Source organism: Egretta garzetta, unplaced genomic scaffold (genome assembly GCF_000687185.1).
Source record: "Egretta garzetta isolate BGI_Z169 unplaced genomic scaffold, ASM68718v1 scaffold2, whole genome shotgun sequence".
In the NCBI taxonomy this organism is placed as follows: domain Eukaryota; kingdom Metazoa; phylum Chordata; class Aves; order Pelecaniformes; family Ardeidae; genus Egretta; species Egretta garzetta.
In genome coordinates this window covers 1,803,035-1,822,962 of record NW_009258894.1, presented here as the reverse complement: position 1 = coordinate 1,822,962, position 19,928 = coordinate 1,803,035, and the positions used below count along the sequence as shown (strand labels likewise).

Sequence of the window (19,928 nt, the reverse complement as noted above, 5' to 3'; positions counted from 1 at the left end):
CCCTAATCAGCTGTTATTTGAAGGTAGTATATAAACAAACTTCAAGTGCAATTTCATACAGAAAGACAGAAAAGCAATACAGTTAATGGATCTGTTCATCTAGAACACTAACAGAAATAAAAAGTTTGCATAGCTATGTCTACAGAGGTTTTAAGGCACTTAATGTTTCAAGGTCAACGAAGTGTTTGAAAAGGTTTTCTTTTTATCTGCTTAAAGCTTCTCAAGCTGTATCCGAATACATTCACTAGCAAATACTGGGGGGGAAACTGGACAGCAGTTAAAATATTTTTTCTGAGGCATGGCCTCTAATGTTCAAGTTCTAAAATGTCACATGTTGTGCAATTAAGACACCTTTTAGCCCTTTCAAGCTGTACTGCCAAACATTAGGTTAACGATGTGGTTAAAAGTTGTAATTTTAGACCACATTTGAACTGGAAGGCTTGAGTTAATCTGGCATAGTTTTCTCTTTTCTAATTAGAATTCCAACAAAAGACCTGTTTCAAATGTGGTCAGTTCAAAAAGCCTATGAAAGTGTCAAATTTTATGTGTGTCTTGAAGTTTAAAGACATTTAAAGCAAATACAAGCTGTGAAATTACACCATGAAAAGAAAAAGACTTTTTCTGTATACTGGATCTTAACAGTTCATGAATAAATAATTGCTTTTTGTGATATTAGCCAAGCTGATCCTCATACTGTTTCCGGAAGCAGTCCCCTGCTGGGAAAAAGTCCCAACATCTTTCCTGGTACATCTTCCACACAAATGACTCCTGGAAAGGATAAAGAGTATTTATTTTAACAGACACCTTGCAGTTAGTGCTCTAGATAAACTTTTAACAATAACCAGGTATTGTGCCCATTGCCGCGGAGTCGAATTGTGAACACACTGAAACTCAAAGATCATAACTCGAGAACATTTGTAAAAGTATTGTTCTGTACTTTTCTTGATTCGGTACTACTGAAATTTAAGCCCTATTAGAAATATTTATATTAGTTATAGTTATGTCATTATAATTCGTTATATTGGAGAAAAGCTGTACATAATCTGTTAATATAAAATGTGTTTTACTTTGCCTGGAAAACATGGAAGTGTAAGAAGGTACGTTTGTAGTGTTTGCATAAGAGCTTCTTATTTGAGATATAATTAAATTCTCTTTATTTTCTTATTTATTTACGTTTAGGGCCTAACAACACTAAACATACCTACACGTATCCGTATCTATATATACATATATATGGATTTAGACTATAACTACAGTAGCTTAACTACTTAATCTTTTGGGAATAAACTACAACTGGTCTATTTCAGGGTTTCATTTCAGAGATGAGAGGACAGATTACTGAAAGTGACTTTGACAGAGTTCAGAGCTGCGTGGAATAGCACCCTGCTGCAGCCCACTACCTCCTTTTTTTTAACCCTTCCTTTTCTTTCACTTGCAGAAGCCTCTGGGGAAGGGTGGCATCATCTCCACACTCCTTGGTGGTACATCAGTTCCACCTGGTGGTACACAGCTACAAGGCTGAACAAGATAAAAACGTTGAAAGATAAGAAAAAAAACATTAAGCTTTATTTTCTACTCACCTGGCCAGTATGCTCAGTTTCATCCTTATTAATGAGATACATTAAGAAGAACCTGAAACAAGCACATAAAATGGGTATTAATGTAGAAAACAGAACATCTCTGCCTAAACTTTCCTAGACTGGGGCATGTGAAGGAGAGTGTGCCAACCAGCAACGTACTGATACTGCCAGGCATCTAAACTGCTTACGTGAAAGGAGAAAAATTCTATTTATCCTCCAGCACTTCCCCCGTGGAAGTGCTAACAGATGTAAAATCTGAACAAGTGGAAAAGCATGGTGTAGCATTTTCTTATTTCAGTGCTAGGAGCCATACCTGAATTAGGCATATGCCAACTACTATACACAGATGCTCCATCTCTCACCTTGGAAGAAGTTAATATTGCTACTATCCAAGAAAGTAGAAGTCTGGCAAATACTCAGCTGCAACGAGATTTCCAAACGCTCATGCCATACAACGCATAAGCTGAGCCTATCATCTCAGAAACCTGTGCTCACTCAAATGTGAAGAGCTTGAACTAACTACTAACAATGCTCTGGTCATAGGTAACGCAACGCTTGGTTAGCCACTTTTGATGCAGTCCATTTGGACTTGAACTTGGTCTGTGCTTCCATTGTAAAGAAAGGACTGCACACTGATTTTAGCGTTTGTCTAATTGAAGGGCAACCTGGTTAGAAAGATTGCTCACTATATGTTCTGATATTAAGGAAATGGCCATTTTTAACTTACTGTGAATGACAGGTTCCCATACACCAATTAAGCAATTCAATAGAGTAAGAAAAGCTTGGAGGTTGTAGACTGGTAAAACTCTGGATGTTGTTAATGGAAATTTGCCTCATAAAAGTAACGTGCATTGATTTGCAGTGTCAGTTGCTATGCAAGGAATAATGTGGCTACCACTCCAGGAGGCACTTTTTTTTTTTTTTTTAATTAAAAAAGTTCAGATGCAGTATTCCAAAGCCAGACTTCTATAAAATACCACCAGTTCAGCTCTTTTGGTTCTGCTGGCACCATGCTCATATAATTATCATTGTTGCATGAGTAATTAATGCCACCAAATTAACTTTTTAAAGATCCTCTTTGATCTGCTCTGTAGTTACTAATGAAAGGAGCAGAAGATCACTGTCTTGGGAGTCTGGGCAATAGGCTAAACACATACAACTCCTGAGTGCTTCGAGGTTTCAGCTGCACTGTCAGTAAAGAACTAGAGGATCGACGCATACATTATTTTTTGTAGCCTATCATAATTGCTTTTTTTAATGTGTTTGTTTTGATGTTTTGGTTTGGGTTTTCTTTTTGTCAAATTGAGGCTAATTTTCAATGGTTACCAAGACCCCAGAAGTCACAGCCAAAACTTCCAAACTAAAGCAATTTATTAAACTGTTGTTCCCTACCATTCCACATATCTGGGTTTCCTTCCAGAGGAATAAGGACTTGGTGTGCCTTCAGGTCTCATAGGTAAGGGGAGCACTTCAAAGATCATCAGCAGTGTGGAGTAGAGGAGGGGAGACCAGAAAGGCATGGAAATATTCCTCAGGTCTCCAGTATTCTCTATTAGGACTGTCAGGAATGTGTGCACCTGAATTACTCTGGAGCTGAAAGGTCTCTCTATCATAATTCCTGTAGTAGAATATACTTACAGATAGTTTGCCAAGTTGTGTTCTTGCAAAGTGTGTGTTTCAAAGCCATGTGGGGTTGTATCAAAATAGTCATTGCCGATTCCACAAATAAAACATTTGGTCTGGAAACACAAGTAGTGGTTACAAATGAATTTTAACTCAAAGACACTGTTTTAACTGGTAACAATCTAGGTGAATAAGAGTAATGAAAAACATAGTGTGCTTACTCATACCTCCATATCTTCTCTCACTTGTTCTTGCTGGTCTCTTAATTCACCAAAAGCGTCAATAATCAGACCTGTTTCCAATGGAAAAGTAGCAACACTTCAGTACTTGGCAATATTCGTATTTCATGTAATGTCTGTCAGGCATCCTCCACTGTCTTTGGAGTTCAGTGTACTTATGTCCAGGTTGAACAATTCAAGTTAACCATCTATCAATTTCCAGACAGCTAACATTTGTTTATGCTGCACTCCTAGCACTAAGACCACCTTTTTTTCACCACCAGATTGCCATAAACCAGTGGCTTTTTCCTAACAGCCTTAGGTCAGTTTATACAATGAGCGTTGGATACTGATGGTCACTGAAGAGAGGTCTCATTCTCTGTAAACCACAGCTGCAAACCAATTAAAACTGCAAATCATCCTCTAAAGAAGGGAGCAAATGGGTATGTGGCCTCTGTGACTCTCTCCATGTCACTTCACCTTTCCCAGGGGAAAGTCTCCATGCCCCAGCCAGCTCTGGTGGTTCTAAACTAAAGGTCTGAAGAGTGGCTACAGCAAGGGTCCCCAAGTTTAAATGGTTATTGCAGGAAGAACAGTGATCCCACACCAGCTGTGTCGTTGCTGGGTCATTGTCAGTGTTCATAACTTATCTGGGTTACAGTGTTTATGTTTCTTGTGCTCTGTCTTTGTGTAGGACTTGGGATAATGCATTATTTATCAATTAAGTATAAAATTATTACTTTCAGAATTAATTATTTTACCAGCTCAGAAATAAGTCTTTATAGCAACACTGCTAAATTTACCTCAAACACAAATATGGTTTAAATACATTGCAGAATTTAAGTAAACAAAATGTGAAGTCTCTACTAAGGTAAGTGACAGTACCTTGAATAATGGCCAGTAGGATAACGATGACAAAGAAGAAAAATGTGATGTCAAAGACAATTCGATACATTTCGTAAGGGTCTCCAGCAGGATCCTCAATTTCATCTCCAATGCCACCACCAGCTCTTACACCCACGTACATGTGGAACAGGTAACACTAAAAAAGAGAGAGGAAAATTACAGATACATTTACCATGAATGATTCTGTGTGCCTTTTTTTTTTTCTTTTTTTAAAATGATACTGCTCTGCTAAATTTCCTCGCAAGTTACAGTAACAAAGAAAACGTACTATCATTCCTCGTGTATCACAGACACTGCACCAAAAATCTGTTGCTGTCTTAACTCAGGTGATTACATCTTCACATGCACCTTCCAAGCATCAGCTGTTACCCTCTCCTCACTCCCTAGGTCTTACTTACAGACTAAGACTGCACAGGGGGGGCATTTTTCTTGTATTTGTTACTGTATTCAACTCTATTCTACCCCTTATATTAATTCCTAAGGTTCTAGCTTGCTCTGAGTAAAAGTCTTGTAATGGAGTTTACAAATGCTGGCAAATATTGCCATAAAATAAATAGTGACATATTCACAACAGGTAGATCTATCTGTGTTTAGGTGGTTTCTGGATAATTTCATTTTGCACTACTAGATGTCTGGTTTAGTATACTGTAAATTATTTATGATCTGTGGAACACAGCCTGTGTTCAGTTCGATGCAGAAGATTCACTTTACAAAAACATTGCTGTGTGTTATATTTTTTGAACGTGTAAGTCTTCATGGAAAAAAATCTTTAATAATTTGGATATTTAAGCTATATAAGTGTATTAGAACGGAATCTTTTGCTGGAGCAATATACTACTGGTGCTGCTGTACGACGCAGCTACAGAATCTTGTAAACCGCCTTCATTCACACGATGTGGGTTAAAAACAATGGGAATCTGTAAGTCCTGCTGGTGTTCTGAAGTCACACTGGACGGCAATGCTGGCATTAAATAATCAGCATAAAAGCTGAAAACCATAAAACCTGGTCTTTCATAAGCAAACGCTAAACAGAACTGTGCATCCATTTTTATAATGCAACTTTACTGTTGACGTAAGATGCTGGTACTGGTTTAATCATACTTAAAAATGTAACTTGAAATTGATTTACCTCACTTGGTAGAGTGGTTTAAAATGCAATATAGTTTCATTATTCCAATTACTCCTACATCTATTTTATGACCAGACCATTGTATCCAGCTCACAGAGGGACCAATTAAATCATACTGCTTGGGCAGTTTTCCTAATTTCATAATTTCATTTGCACATCTGACTTGCACTGAGTGTTTGAAAGAAAGTTCAGGAATAGGGGAGATCATTTTGTGAAGTATATGACACGCCTCTGCTCTGAGGTATTTTATTCTATCTTTGGCATGTAACACAGGGCAGAGAGTAACTATTCCGTGGAAGAAATGAGCTGGCCACAAGCTCAGAATATTACATTTTTAATACCTGAATTTGCACTGTTTTCTGTATATAATAAGGAAATCAAATTGCTTTTCATACCATAAATTCGTAGTTGTAGAGTATGTTTTAATATGACATAAATAACATTCTGTAGCAACAGGTGGAAATCAGAAGGGAAACTAGTGACATTAGATTATCACCCGTAGTAAGTTTAAATTTCCCCCTTCTCTACTCACCCTTGACTTCTTTCTTCATAACTAAATTACTAATTGTAAGAAGTTTGGCGCAGGCTTTTATAACTAGTTCTGATAACATCATATATTTCATGTAACCTAAATAAGGATAGGAAGAGCTTGCACACTTGCAGACACTGGGAGGAAATTTGGTTTATTTGTGCTGTGACAACACAGCTACTTTTTGCAGGGCTGACCAGTTTGTCATGAAATACCTTCCATGTATTTTAAGGGTCTGCCATCTTCACATATAAAATAGTTGCAGCTAATCAGATACCACAGTATTTAGGAGAAAAATCCAGAATATCTTCCTATACTGTGTGAGTGTCATCTATTTACTGTTGAATTTACTGGACAACGCTTGGGAATTTCAAGACCATTCATATTTTCAAAATGACATATAGCAAGGAGACCCATGGATTTTATAACAAAAACATTCCTCCTTGCTTATAATTTTATATTAAGTATCCACTTGAAAATTCAGGATGAAATTTGAAGCATGCTGGTGATGTTTTAGTTACCGTCATCATGTCGTCACATTTCATGTCTGGTTCATCTTCATCTTCACTCTTGTTGTAGAATTTGCGGAAGAAGTTGAAGGCCACAACAGTGTAAAGGTATACTACTACAGCCAGGAGTCCTACAGTAAGCACAAGCTGTGTATGGAGACATGACATGAAAGTAGGTTTCAATTTCATTCTGTCAGAAGAGATACGCCAGCTTGCTTCATTGCCTTAAGTACTGAAAACTTATCACATGGTACCTTTCCCAGTAAGGAAACTAAAGGCAGCAGTTATGACAGCTTTGAGGTCTCCCTATGGATCAGTGCAGAGGTGTTACTTTACCCTGCTCTCACATGAAAATCAAAGGGGAAAACAGTATCAAAAACCTGAAGTTGTTTCCATCTTTCTGAGCTATATGTATACAAACTATACATTATTGAAGCAATGTTTCCACTATATAATTTAAAAGTTAAATTCTAGTAACTTGAAAAACTGGATATACAGTGAAAATTGAATGATAAAAAATAAACCCGTTTAGTTAATTTGATAAATAATCTCAACTGGGACTTACTATGACTAATACTGTGACTTACCATAGTCTATTTTCTGTTCCAAAGCTGGTTAGAAAAGCCATCAATAAAGTGAATAGACAATTTTTTAGATAACCAAAGAGTAAGTAATTTCCAGGTCCTGCTTTTAAGCAAACAAAATCCTTAGGTGAAGTAGTTTAGCAGTTAATGAGACCACATTATGTTGGAGTTGGCATTAGAGGCCACAGCTCTGGAGAGGAGTTACTGAAAGCTGCGTATTTTAACAAGTGCAACAATTGGTATCGCTCTCTTAAAAAAGAAATGTAAGAGTATTGACCAACGAGCAGGATTGTCAGTTTATCGCTTTCTGCAGATCTGTAACGATGCTCCCAAAGCGAACATTTCAACTGAAAAATCTGCAGCTGTTTTTCAGTGTTTGTATCTACTAGCAAGAAAAGCAATAGGGTTAGAAAACTAATCTTCGCTTGGTGAGAGCGTATACTAAAAGCTGCCGTCTTGAGTTGAAACAGTTTTGTCAGTTATGCTCAGTTTTGAGCGTTACATTTAGAAAAACCTCACAATCATTAAATTAAAAGTCATCCTAGAGGAAATGAAGGGGAGAAACCCAGAGATTTCATTTGTTTGTGTGATGACACGGGAAACACTCTCGTACATTCTATTTTAGAAACTTCCTTTCCTGATAAGGAAAGAAACTTAAGCAAACAGAAGGGATGTATCGGAGTTAAGCTAAGGGGATATTCTTATGCCTGTTCCAAAACGTTACGTGGTTTCAAATGTTTTAGCAAGTCTAACAGGGCATAAGAGTGGGCTTAGAATATATGTTAATGCATTTGAGAAGAAATGGAATGTAGATGTTGGAAATTAAATTTTTGGGAAGTTCTGTTGGATTTCTTAAATGTAAATCAAAAAGTGTGTTAGTAAAAAGCTCGTTTTTGTTGGTATGCTGGCTAGGAACATAGAGCCTTTAGAGATCAGAGGACGATTCCCTGCATTTCAACAATTAGTTTTGGAAGTAGATTTTATTAATGTGACTTTTGCACGACAAAGTGTCATATCAATGTATACCACAGTGCAGAATGCCCACACCTGTAAGAACATTCTTACTACCTAAGTACTGAAATCTCAGTGCCCAGGTCAGTATTACTACTGTAGCTAAGGAGAGGTTGTGAACTCTTATTAGTTATCACCAATCAATTCATCACTGAGCACAGAGAAAGAGATGGTTAGGTCGTAATTCATATTCTTGTATTCTTCTAAAATGATGCATTTTTCTATTGTGTACAAAACTTTAGCTATCAGCACTCTGTGAGTGTAGATTATTCTAATTTCATAGAGTTTAACATGTATTAAACATGCTACAGAAGACACAGTGGGATCTATTCTTTAATCCAATCATGATTAAAATGGATTACATTCCAGTATTTCCTCAGTACCACACAATTTTTTCCAGTACAAAATGCATTCCCTTTCGAACCTTTGCATGTAGCACTAACCTGTTTGCCATTGTGAGTGACTGATGACAAAATGGTTCGCAGTGTCTTGAAACCCATTGCAATATCCAGCAGATGAGCAGCAAAGAAGAAGTTGTTGTAGTGCCCAAGGATAGACATAGTCGTGTACCACGCTAAGTATAAAAATGACTGCAGAGAAAGTGAAAAGTGGCAGAATGTTAGCAGGTGCTAATGTACATTATTGGAGCCAGAGCTCAGCTTGCTTTTAGGCACTCAAGTTGTGAAATAAAGTAACACACTCACGATCTGATTTGAATCCCAGTCTGAATGTAATACGTGTTCAAAAAGACTGTCTTACTCTGTCTATTACAATCTCCACTGTTCACTTAAGGAGTGTTTATCACTTAGTTATGCTTATGAGACCGCTATCTTTACATATTTAAATGAAGTCTTCAGCATATACGTTATTAACATCAAAATCCTTAAAAAAACCCCCTTAAAACCGTTTTGGTGGGGGAGCTTGTTACACAGTACTTTAAATTTAAATACAGATTCTGGAGGAGAGAAACTGCATTGTATTCCCCTTGAGACCCTTTCCTCTGTTTAAGTCTCAGACCACGTCAGCCAGGGCACCCAGAAAACCTAAGGCACGTAACACAGCTTATTCCTTTAACAAGCAGCGAACCTGAAGCCACTTGGACGTGAAAGCTCTTATTCAAGAACAATGGCTCAGTGCACTTTTAGTGCGTAATGAATTTATACATTTTCAGTTGATTCACCTTGGCCTTCTTGTTTGGGGATGCTCAAGAGGATGCAAAAAGAGGATTCATAAAAAAAGGAATTTTAATGTAAGCGTGGTCCTTTCAAAGGAGGAGGTATGAAAGAAAAGAATTGACCATGTCAAACAAATGATTAGAGAATATAAAAGGATAACTTTCTGTAGACTGTGCTTGGTTTTAGAAAAGGCATCTTTACCTGCTAGATTGATTTCTACAAAATTAAATGAGTGTACTATTAACTTCCGAAATGCTGACAATGTATTAAAGGTGAGGAGGTGCATATTGCCCTTTAGAATCAAAAGGAAAATTCTAACATAAATTAAAGCAATTGCTACAACACAAGACAGGAAGAACTATTTTAAAATGGCTCTGTAATGCAATATCATTTGTGTATGTTTGTTTAAAGGAAAAGCAGATGGTGGAAGACATACAATCATGTTTAGAGTAAATCAAAGCATATTCTTCTAGGCTAACATACTCACATTATCGGTGAAAACAACTCCGAGCTTCCAAATGTGGTACTTTGTATCAATGGAGCTTAACCTAGGAAAACCCAAATTTTTGAAATGCATCAATGTCAAAATTAAATACTGAATTCTCTAAGTATAAACAACAAACTAGGTTTGGCGCTTCACATTTGTTTGCTGAAGGTGGCGATACACATTAGCTGTTTATTTTTTGAGTGATGTAGGTGCTTCATTTTTCAGAGAGTATTCATTGATTCTGAGCACCCATATACAGTTTCTAAACCACTGAAACTCGTGGAAGAATGTCAGTAAGACACTGCCATATTCCAGACTTATTAAAATTAAAATGTACGTTAAAAGTAGTGAAATGTGGAACCCAAATTGTTCTGTCCAGTGTAAAATGTTTCCAAAATCAGCAAAGGGAAAGGTAATGCCTTCTGCAAGATTCTACATATTTTATTAGCCATTAGATGACATGCACACAGAAATCCTTCGTCTTGTGTGCCTTTAGTATTGGAGAAACCAAACTCCTGCAGGAGCCTAAATCATTTGGGACTTGGATACTTTGAAATAATTATCTTCACTGATGGATCAAGTCAGGAAAACATCTCTGAATTTTTTCTGGATACATGGCACCTAGATATTTGTTATCAATACTTTTCTGTCCTTTGGTTTATAAACTAACTCTGCTGTAACACCCACAGAACTCTTAAATGCTGCAGTGATTATTGTCTAAAATAAAAGAGTGCCCAACTATATTAGTCAGCATCAACTCCTGTGATTTTTTTTCTTGCAACACAAGTATTGTGTTTTGGTTTAGAACAAACAAAAAGCATTTTTGTTTTACTTTGATTCCAGGAAGACTTTTCCGTTTGAATTTTCCATGTTGAGGAAAACATCACTACAGTTTCAATATAAAATCCATTTTTATCTTTGACGGTGAAGTTATGCCAACACATGATTTGTCTGTGAAGTCAGAAACCATACCATGATACAAGAGATGCCTCTTCTGGTTCGCTCTCTTCCACTGGGCTAAAATCAAGGGCACTTTTGTCCAAACCCAGAAGTTCTGCTATGCGCTCTGCCCCATATAAGTCTCCGTATTTGTTAATAACCTGAAAATGGAAGAAGAGAAGCTTTTGCTCAGAGAAAGACCTTGGTGACATTCACCCTACTTTAAGTCAGTAGTTGTCAGAAACTAAAAAAAACCCAAACCCAACTCTTTCAAAATTAACACTACTAGAACAGCCAGAACTCCCAGTAAGCCAGGCGGGGGGGGAGCATAAAAAAGAAAAATAGAAGCATTAAAGGCTATTATCTGAAAGCTTATGTATAATTTGCCATCATTTAAGCTGGCATGTTTTTCTTTTTTTAGGGGGATGAGGGGGCTTTGTATCCTAAAGATGACAATGACGGTAAATTAGACCTGCGTGGCTGATTGACAGCACAAAGTTATTTCGAATGCCTGAGTCTAGGAAGGAAACCACAGACTTCTGTCTTCCTCCTCCTCCCACCTACGCTGCAGCTGCCTGTTCACCGAGACATTTACCACAACAATGACTTCCAGAAAACAAATTTCAGTTCTCAATTATTTGTATACTTCTGTGTACAGAAGTATATTACAGAGAGAGATCCAAATTAACTGAATAGCAGGTTATTGCTATGACTAACGTAATAGAAATATAAAAAGCCTACCTTCCGTTTTACAAATTTGTCCCAGTAATTGTTAGGAAAGGACCTACATAGGTAAGGCAAAGATATTTCAAGTTATTTAACTTGTTAGGGGAAAGAAAAAACCCAAACCACCACCACCAAAAGGAAATACCATGTTCCTGATCACTGCAGATTCTCATACAATTTCACACACTGCACTTCGAATGACAAGAACAATTTCTTTTCATGTGGGACAAGAGCTGTTATTAATCATCATTCGCTGCAATATCATCTTCCCCCCCACCCCCTTTTCTTTTTCACCTCCATAAATATGACTGGCTACAAAAGGACAGCAGGCTAAATATTACCACCTGATGAGCCCAACTCCTCAATAATAGCAGGGTAGTCACTGTAATATCATTCATCTCCTAAATACTTTATTGCTCCTAGCCATAAAATCAAATATGGACAATCATTTTCAGAGGAAAATAAGAGAGTCTTGTAGCATAAATAATTTTTAAGGTCACTGGATTACATTTCAAATAGAGGCTGAACACTTGGGAACCAGTGTACAGTTTGCCAACAGAAAATTAAAATTCAAAAAATATTAAAATTGCAAAGATCATTTGGCAGGGGTTGGTGGTAATCTTGTTCTCAGGTGTATCATATTGTTACTGGATCTGACATCCCAGAACAAGACAAGGTGAAACACATCTATAATTCTAAAGCCGCAAGACAGTTCAGCTAAAGAGCATTTTGCATCATCTGCCTCCGAGCAGCCGTGCCCACGCTGATAATTAAAAGAAAAGCTACTGTGTATACAAAAGAGAAAGAAAAGAAGCAGTAAATCTTAAATATTGAAGAACTGTCAGGATATCTTTTATTGAAAATTCCCTGCTTTTAGAGAGTAGCGAGCAACCATGATGCCTCAATAAGCAACCAGTTTTATCCAGGGGAGATCTTACGACAGCCACTAGGAAATACATCAGCTTTGACCTGCTAGACAAGGGATAGTGTTCTCTCTTGTCAGTGACATTTCCCTGATCTTCAACTTGATCACAAAAAAAAAAAAAATACCGTTCTTGAACTGTCTTATGGACAGCAGTGCCCAGGAATTCCTCGTTCTGATGGTCTTAGTGTATATTATGTCAGTTTTGAAGAATGCCAATTAGCAGGAAACACTACAAAATTTAAGGTTTTTCTCTCCCCAATTCCTGGATGTAACACAGAGTTGAGCAAATATGCAGGCAAGTAAAATAACTGCTTAAACTAAAGGACAGCATTGGTAAAAGAAACTGTTAACATTGAAGAATGAGATTCCAGGACACTGTTCTGCTGGGATGTGAGGCAAACTTCCCAACTACTATTAAGCACTCATATTTTTATTTTTCTGAATTGAAGTTCTGAATGAAATTACTCCAGATAAAGGCAAATGGTTCCAGTGACTCGGGTGGTATTTTCTGGTCCAGTGGTCTATATTATTTCTTTCTTTGATTTCTCAGACTTTTAAGCAAAGTATGTGTCTAACGTAGCAAGCTTGTCTCTCTCTCTCTTACCACAAACATCTAACGGTGCTGCATTTATCAGTGTACCTGTTCTGCCTTTTTAATTACTTTTTTTCCACTTCTAGAAAGCACATTTCAGTATATACACAGCAGTGGGTACCCTCCAGAAGTGGTTACCCTGACGGTACAATACCTGCATTAAACCTCGATAGTCAGTTCACATCAGAGGGAAGGATTAGTCTGCTTAAATAGCCTTAATCTTATATTCAACTTCAGTAGATAGAAGAACGTGCTGAGAACAGGCTGTGCAGCATGTCGTTTGGGATCAGCTGACAATATATCTCATTAATTCATGCTTGTTTTTGCTGAGGATAAACTTACTGGATGTCTAGATAGCTTGCTATCAGTAGTTAAAGATAAGGGTTGGAAATTAAGCAAACTCTCCAGTTTCCCAATTACCTTCTAATTGTAATTTTAGTAATATGTGCTAGTCGTCTGTATTTCTAACTGAAATTAAGGAAAATTCTTAAAATTCAGGGCTAGGAAAACAAAGTATTCAAGAATTTCTGATACTTTAGACATTCTGATTTTAATGAAAGTAGTAAGGGCACTAGTTATAGTGTACAAAAATAGAGTATGACTGGTAATATAGATATTTTGGCTATTTGGCAGCGTATTGTCACTCTATGCATTTAGTTGATTATTTTTGCTGGCTTGTTTTTATCAAATACGTACTTATGCCTGTACATCCTAGTCACAACTGCTTTGCGACTTGTAACTTTGTGACTTCCAGCTTTCTTTTACTGTCCTTAAATTATGACACTATTAGCGAAAGACAGGAATCTAAGCCTAGGTATACTAGTACCAAAATGTGATTCTAGTTGTTCTGAAAGAGTAAATTCTGAAAAATAGCCTGTAGACAAGGCATTGTTTCAAGAGAAGAGAGCTGACTTGCTGTATTTCTCTGTGTCACTCCTACAGACTGCTGCCGCTTACTGGTATTTTTCTTTTTCTTGCCTACACTTGTATCATTCACTCACAGAACAGCAGGTGAGTCTCCTGGAACTGGTGTATGACTACTACACTATTTGCTAATGCATACAACTTGACAGTAATTCCTGTCAGACCTACTCAAAATCTGGGATTGCTATTTTACTCTAGATGTACTTCTCTTGGCATATACAGATTTTGTTAGCAAGGAGTGGGAAAGAAAGGCAGAATACTGCTACAGAATATGAAATTGAGTTACTGAAAAGGATGGAAGTTATCTTTTTAAAACCTTCTCAATAGAGACTAATATGTGAAATGTCTTGGAGAGAGCTTGTGGGGAAAGATGCTCAATCCTTGCAAATACTTGAGAAATGAAAGGGAGGTGGAATATACATGTTATGATAGTATTTACTAAATAAACAGATAATTCAGGATTTCACATTAGAATCTACTACTGTAGCATCTGATATAAGGTGAAAAATGCCTTTCTTTTATATGAACTAGGTGGCAGGTGGACAAGGAAGTTTCTAGATCAGTGGCTTAATGAGCTATAATATTTATAAACAGTTTACATATAACCATTTAATTTTACATACGGGGTATTTATAACCAGGCGATCCCATTGTCCTTTAATATCATCTTCAGATGGCTGTTCAGTTATGTATAGTCCGTCAAATTCCAGCTTTCTAGCTACCTCCTTTTCTCTCTTGAATACAACCAGAGGCACCTATGAAAATGACAGTGGACATCTTTGTCATAGTTTATATATTTTTAGCAACCATGATATCTACCTACAGTACTAAGTACTCTTTATGATACTATTTAAGTCCAAACATCACACTAGCACCCTCCCACAAGCAGATCAATGCCTAGCCAGTCTCTGAAGAGTGGCTGCCTTGGAAGTCAACTCATCCACCCCACGCCCACCCCGCCCCCTTTTGATTGCTGGGCATGACGTTACGTGGTATGGAATATCTCTTTGATCCGTTCAGGTCAGCTGTCCCAGCTGTGCCCTCTCCCAACTTTGTGCCCCCTCTCAGTGTACTCTCTGAGGGATGCACAGAGTGGGTAAAGCAAAGAGAAAGCCTTCATGCAGTGCAAGTGCTGTTCAGCAATAACCGAAAGGTGGGTGTGTTACCAACACTGTTTTAACCACAAATCCAAAACACACACACTGCTATGAAGAATGCTAACTCCATCTCTGCCAGACTGAGTACACGAGGAAAACATCTATATATTGAATAGTGAGAATTTGTAAACAACTGGGTACGAATAGGTATTCCGGTATTAGCTCCAAAAATCACTTTGGGACATAGCTGATGTTCTTTAACAAATAATAGATTAGTAGTAAGATTCAGAACTTGCCTTTAAGCAATAGTATCCAATCACACAAACAAATGAGATGATAGTATGAACAACTGCCAGTGCTCTGAGAGCAGGTGCCATGTAACCTGTACTTTCTTCTAAAACAAAGAACACCATGCCCTCCTCCTCCTCTTCTTCATCAAAAGAGTTCCAGAGATTAGAGTCTTCCTCTACTTCATCAAGTGGCTCCTCTGTCACCTGAAGAAAAATTCAAGCACACTAAAAACACACAAACTTAAAAGCTTTTCCTTTACTATAATGACAAATGATGTTTGCAAAGCCTGCTCATGGGAAGATGATAGAGCATGAGCTTTGAACAGTAATGTCCTTCATTCTCACAGCAGAATGATGTCTCCACATCATCTCATGTCACTGAAAAGAGAATGTAGAAAAAGCAAGCACAGGCATATGACAGTTTACAAATCTCTCCTTTAACAGTGCCATGGCAAAACCAAAACAATGAAAAAGTTTGCAAAAATGTTTTCTCAGAAGAACCAAGCAATGCCATGGTTATCTAATATGACTGAATTTAGGGTTTGTTTTGTAATCTACGTTGTTCCTGATTACTAGAGTCTGGAAAGAAACAAAGTTCTTAACTTGCATATTGTCCATAAATTTTTATTTCATGACTTAGTTTAGAGCTTACAAATTAATATTTAATCAATATTTCGTAAATACCCCAAGCCATAAAGCTGACAGCCTGCCCTGAATTCTTCCAGTGACTTTAAAAACCTGGCCTTTAAAATAAAAGCCCTGAATACCCATCTTTTGGCAGCTTTATCAGAAAGTTGAAGTCCTGTTCAGTCCTGTTTGGCTCTCACTCACCCTGTCCTATCTATGACAGATGAACTTGCACTGATAAACAGAAACTTTTGTCCTCACCCTGCAATAGAATGGGTTGTTGTGTAACGCACAAGACCCAGTGAAAAGCAAAAGAGAGTGTGGAGAAAGGACTGGCATAGACAAAAGCCAACTTCTGCATATACCTTTGAAGTCCATCTTCTCTAACCATAAGGCATGGAGAGAGCGAGTCAAGAAGGGAGTCTTAAATAGCCCTGATGGTCTTTCTCCTGGAATGGTGCACATATATTGTACCCAGTTTTCAAAAGCCTTTTGTGTCTTTACCTGCCTTGTCTCTGAGAGTGTAACTATGCTGTAGGAGTTGCTTTTCAAGATATTTGAGATCAGGATTCAGTTACTTCTAGACTGAATGTTCAGCCAGCTGCTTTTGTGTTCTCTGAAGTTTTTGGTTGTGAACAACAGAACTAGAAATTGTAATACTGGAAACCACAAGATTCATCAGCTTATTGCAAATTGCATCCTAAATCTAGAAGGGCAAAATCAAAAGACCCAGATTCCAGGATAAACGAGAAATTTACAGACTTCAAATCTGTAAGGAAAGTTTAAAAAAAAGAAGCTTTTATGGATGGGAGTTCTCTTTAGTGAATTCTACTCCTTTTCATGGACAGAGGTTGTGAAGATTCAGGAATAAAATCACTGAGGGCTGCTGAAGATGTTCTACTTTGTATCATTGGGCTATACACCAGAACTTGAAACAACTCATTAGGTTCAGGTAAGACCCTAAGATTAGGTTTAAAGTATGGATGTATAACCTTCTTCATCAGTGATACAGAAAAAGAACTGTAGCCTACTATGAAAAACCTTCTCTTGCTTTACATTTCTTCTGCCTACTCATACTAATCAATTCAAGTTCCAGTCCCAGTATAGAAATATCTTAATCGCAGCAGTCATTACCAACCATAATGGCGACAACAACAAGAAAATGGAGTAAATAAGTATGTAAACTGAATTATATTCTCACTTGGAAACACAGAACAGAAAAAAATATGCACTTGATGTTCATTAGAGATTACTAAATTTATGAAAAAGTATTAAAAGAGAAATTGAATAAAGCAAGCACTCCTCCCAAAATGCCAAAAGCCTGAAAGGCATTATGAATAAAAAAAATTATTAACAAATTAAGTATAGCTAAAACATATGAGCTCATCTAGTTAAATTGAAACATTAATCTGATTCTGAAATTATGTATAAACTATTTCACAGTCCAAAGTAATTGTAGTCAGTAGGATTCTTTAGAAAAAGCAGAAATATAGTAATTGAGAATAGTCTGGTGAACTGAAGTCTTTCAGTATCTATAAAACAAACGAGTGAAAAAAATGCACCAGTTTTGACATTTGAGCTATGTTAGTCACATTTAAAATTTCCCATGAAAATATTAACAATCCAAACAAGAACAGACTTATGTGAGTAAATGAAAAATGCCTAGAAACACAAGTTCAACTATGAAGGATGAATGAAACAAATCCGTTTTTATTCAGCCTGAGTAAAATAAAAACAGAATAGGTTTAATATCGTAAATCTTAGTTGCAAAATTTAAAATACTATTTTAACTACTTCATATCTAAATGCACTAGTTTGTGTTCGAAGGGCTTGTAATAATGGCTTTATTAAACAAGCCTTGAAATCATCATTAAGTATTCCTCTGGAAGTAACCAAAAACATTTAAAGAAAAATGCATAACCTTACCTTGTAAAATAGAAGAATAAAGTTGATGGCAAATGCAACAAATAGAGCAAGAAACCTTAAGTTATAAAAATTTCTTGCCAAGTAGTGCTGGAAGTAAAAAAAAAAAAAAAAAAAAAAAAAAAAAAAAAAAAAGAATTAGAGCTGGTCTGTAGCTAATATCAAGATAAGAAAAGTAGGCAGCAAGGTTTCTTAGAAAGTAAATACATGATTGTGTTGCCTTCATACACCAGATTTAATGAGCAAAGACATTTCTTGGCAGCCCAGTCTCCCATTTCATGGTAAAGCAGGATTAAAAAGAATGGGCTTAAAATTGCAACAGGGAAGATGAAATAGAATATTAAGGAAAACTTTCTAGAAGGAAGCCTGGAAAAGAAATGCTAGAATACTGGAATAAACTGCTTCAGAAGATTTCACAGAGTTCATAATTTGATGTTGCTAAGAACAAAGAAGAATCTTACAGAAAACAGAATTACAGATTCTAGAAGTTAGATTATGGAAAATAGGGAGCTCCTAGCCAGGAGCTCAAGAGGTTAATCTGTCCTGTTAGACAAAGATTTATTTATATATATTTTTTATTTATATATACATATATATATTTATTTATATATAACTCTATGAAGTATTACAAAAATCACAAAAGACTGAATACAGCCAGACATTTGAAAACTCATGCCAATGTTCCTTTTATGACGACATTTCTCCCTTCAATATCAAATAAGTGTTCTATATTACACAAATAGAAATTGAATGACTAAAAGAATTTAAGAAAAACTTACAAGCATTTTTGTTTGATAAATTTCCAAAGCTTTGAAGAAGTTAGCCATAACAGCCTCCGGTTTCTCAATTTTTTGTCCATGCCTTCGCTTCTTTTTCTTCACTTTCCCTTCTTCTAGCTGCTCAGATTGTACTTCCTTCGCTCTGTCTTGTTTCTCACCATCTTCCATGCTAGAAAAAAGGTTATCTAAACAAAAATACCCAGCCAAACTTCTGTACGGTAAATGCATTCATTTTAGAAGGAATTCTAATTCAGAAATATGGCTTTGAAAGTTTGTTTTGACACTGGGAGAAGAATGATTGTAAGTAAAAGACTTCAGGTACACAGTAAACCCAGAGTAAAGAAAGTGACCTTAATTTCAAATGATAATGCAAGAACAGAGCTGTCGAGGGGACATCTAAAGAAAAAAAGCCAAAAACGAGGCAGAAGTTACTGCGCCAAGTGTGAAGTGGGTAATGTTTGCAAAAAACAGTGACATGCATATATTCAATATAAGCAACATCAAAATTTTAAGAGTTCGTGTTTACTTTCTTGAGCCTGGGGCTGAAGAAGAGAAATAAAGCTTTGGGGATTTGGTCACAGTATCATAATTGAATCACAGTATCATAAAATGAATTCATTTCAGTCAAGGTAATAACTGTTGTTAGAGACATGAATGAGTAATAACAAGGAATTTTGCTTCAGAGGGTCACACCTTACAAAGTAAGCAGATGACAATCATTCCTCCTGCACCAACTGAACTGCCTTTATGAAAATTAAGTATCAAGACTGTATGTAGTAATAGAGAAATTTAGTTACTAAAATAAAAAAAAAGCTGAGTTTGCATATACGTAAAAGAATGTTGAGGCACAGAAGTGGTTGAAAGTTTTGGGCATGAGGATAAAGAAATGCAGCATGCTGTTCCCTTTATCACACAGTAGGAATCATATGGTGGGTGTCTAAGAATGTGTTTGTCTGGAAAAAATTTAAAACATTAATTTTGGCAAATACAAGGAGAAAGATAAATGAGGCTGAAGTAAACATTTTTAAACATTAAACAAAACAGAAAACAAAGAAAAAAAATGATGTATAGCTTTTGAATATGTAACAATCTCTAGGAGATCTTTTGCATGTGTCTACAAATATTTTAAGGGCATTGATCAGGCTGCAAGCCTATATTGTGGCTGCAGAAAGACAGCATGCCCCTTAAAAGTAGGATGCTGCTAAAGCAAGGTAAGCATTTTAGAAGTTGTTTATAAGGCAGTCTTATGTATCTGCTGTCAAGTTCACAACTTGAGAACACATAAAACAGCAATAATAAAAAGATTAGTCAAATCTTGTGTTTCAGTGCCTGAAAATTATAATGGGTAGTAGGGAA

The 19,928-nt window shown here is 36.6% G+C and overlaps 1 protein-coding gene across 1 annotated transcript in view; it reads right to left on the bottom strand.

Moving 5' to 3' along the window:
• Window positions 1–438: 438 nt before the first annotated feature.
• RYR3 (ryanodine receptor 3) overlaps window positions 439–19,928 on the bottom strand; it is a 314,923-nt gene continuing 295,433 nt past the window's right edge. Inside the window, 14 exon segments of the mRNA XM_035889788.1 lie at window positions 439–768; window positions 1,581–1,632; window positions 3,219–3,319; window positions 3,431–3,495; window positions 4,307–4,463; window positions 6,507–6,641; window positions 8,533–8,679; window positions 9,752–9,812; window positions 10,724–10,851; window positions 11,432–11,474; window positions 14,481–14,611; window positions 15,250–15,447; window positions 17,797–17,883; window positions 18,573–18,741. Coding sequence (XP_035745681.1) covers window positions 673–768; window positions 1,581–1,632; window positions 3,219–3,319; window positions 3,431–3,495; window positions 4,307–4,463; window positions 6,507–6,641; window positions 8,533–8,679; window positions 9,752–9,812; window positions 10,724–10,851; window positions 11,432–11,474; window positions 14,481–14,611; window positions 15,250–15,447; window positions 17,797–17,883; window positions 18,573–18,741 — 1,570 coding nt within the window. The 3' untranslated portion in view covers window positions 439–672.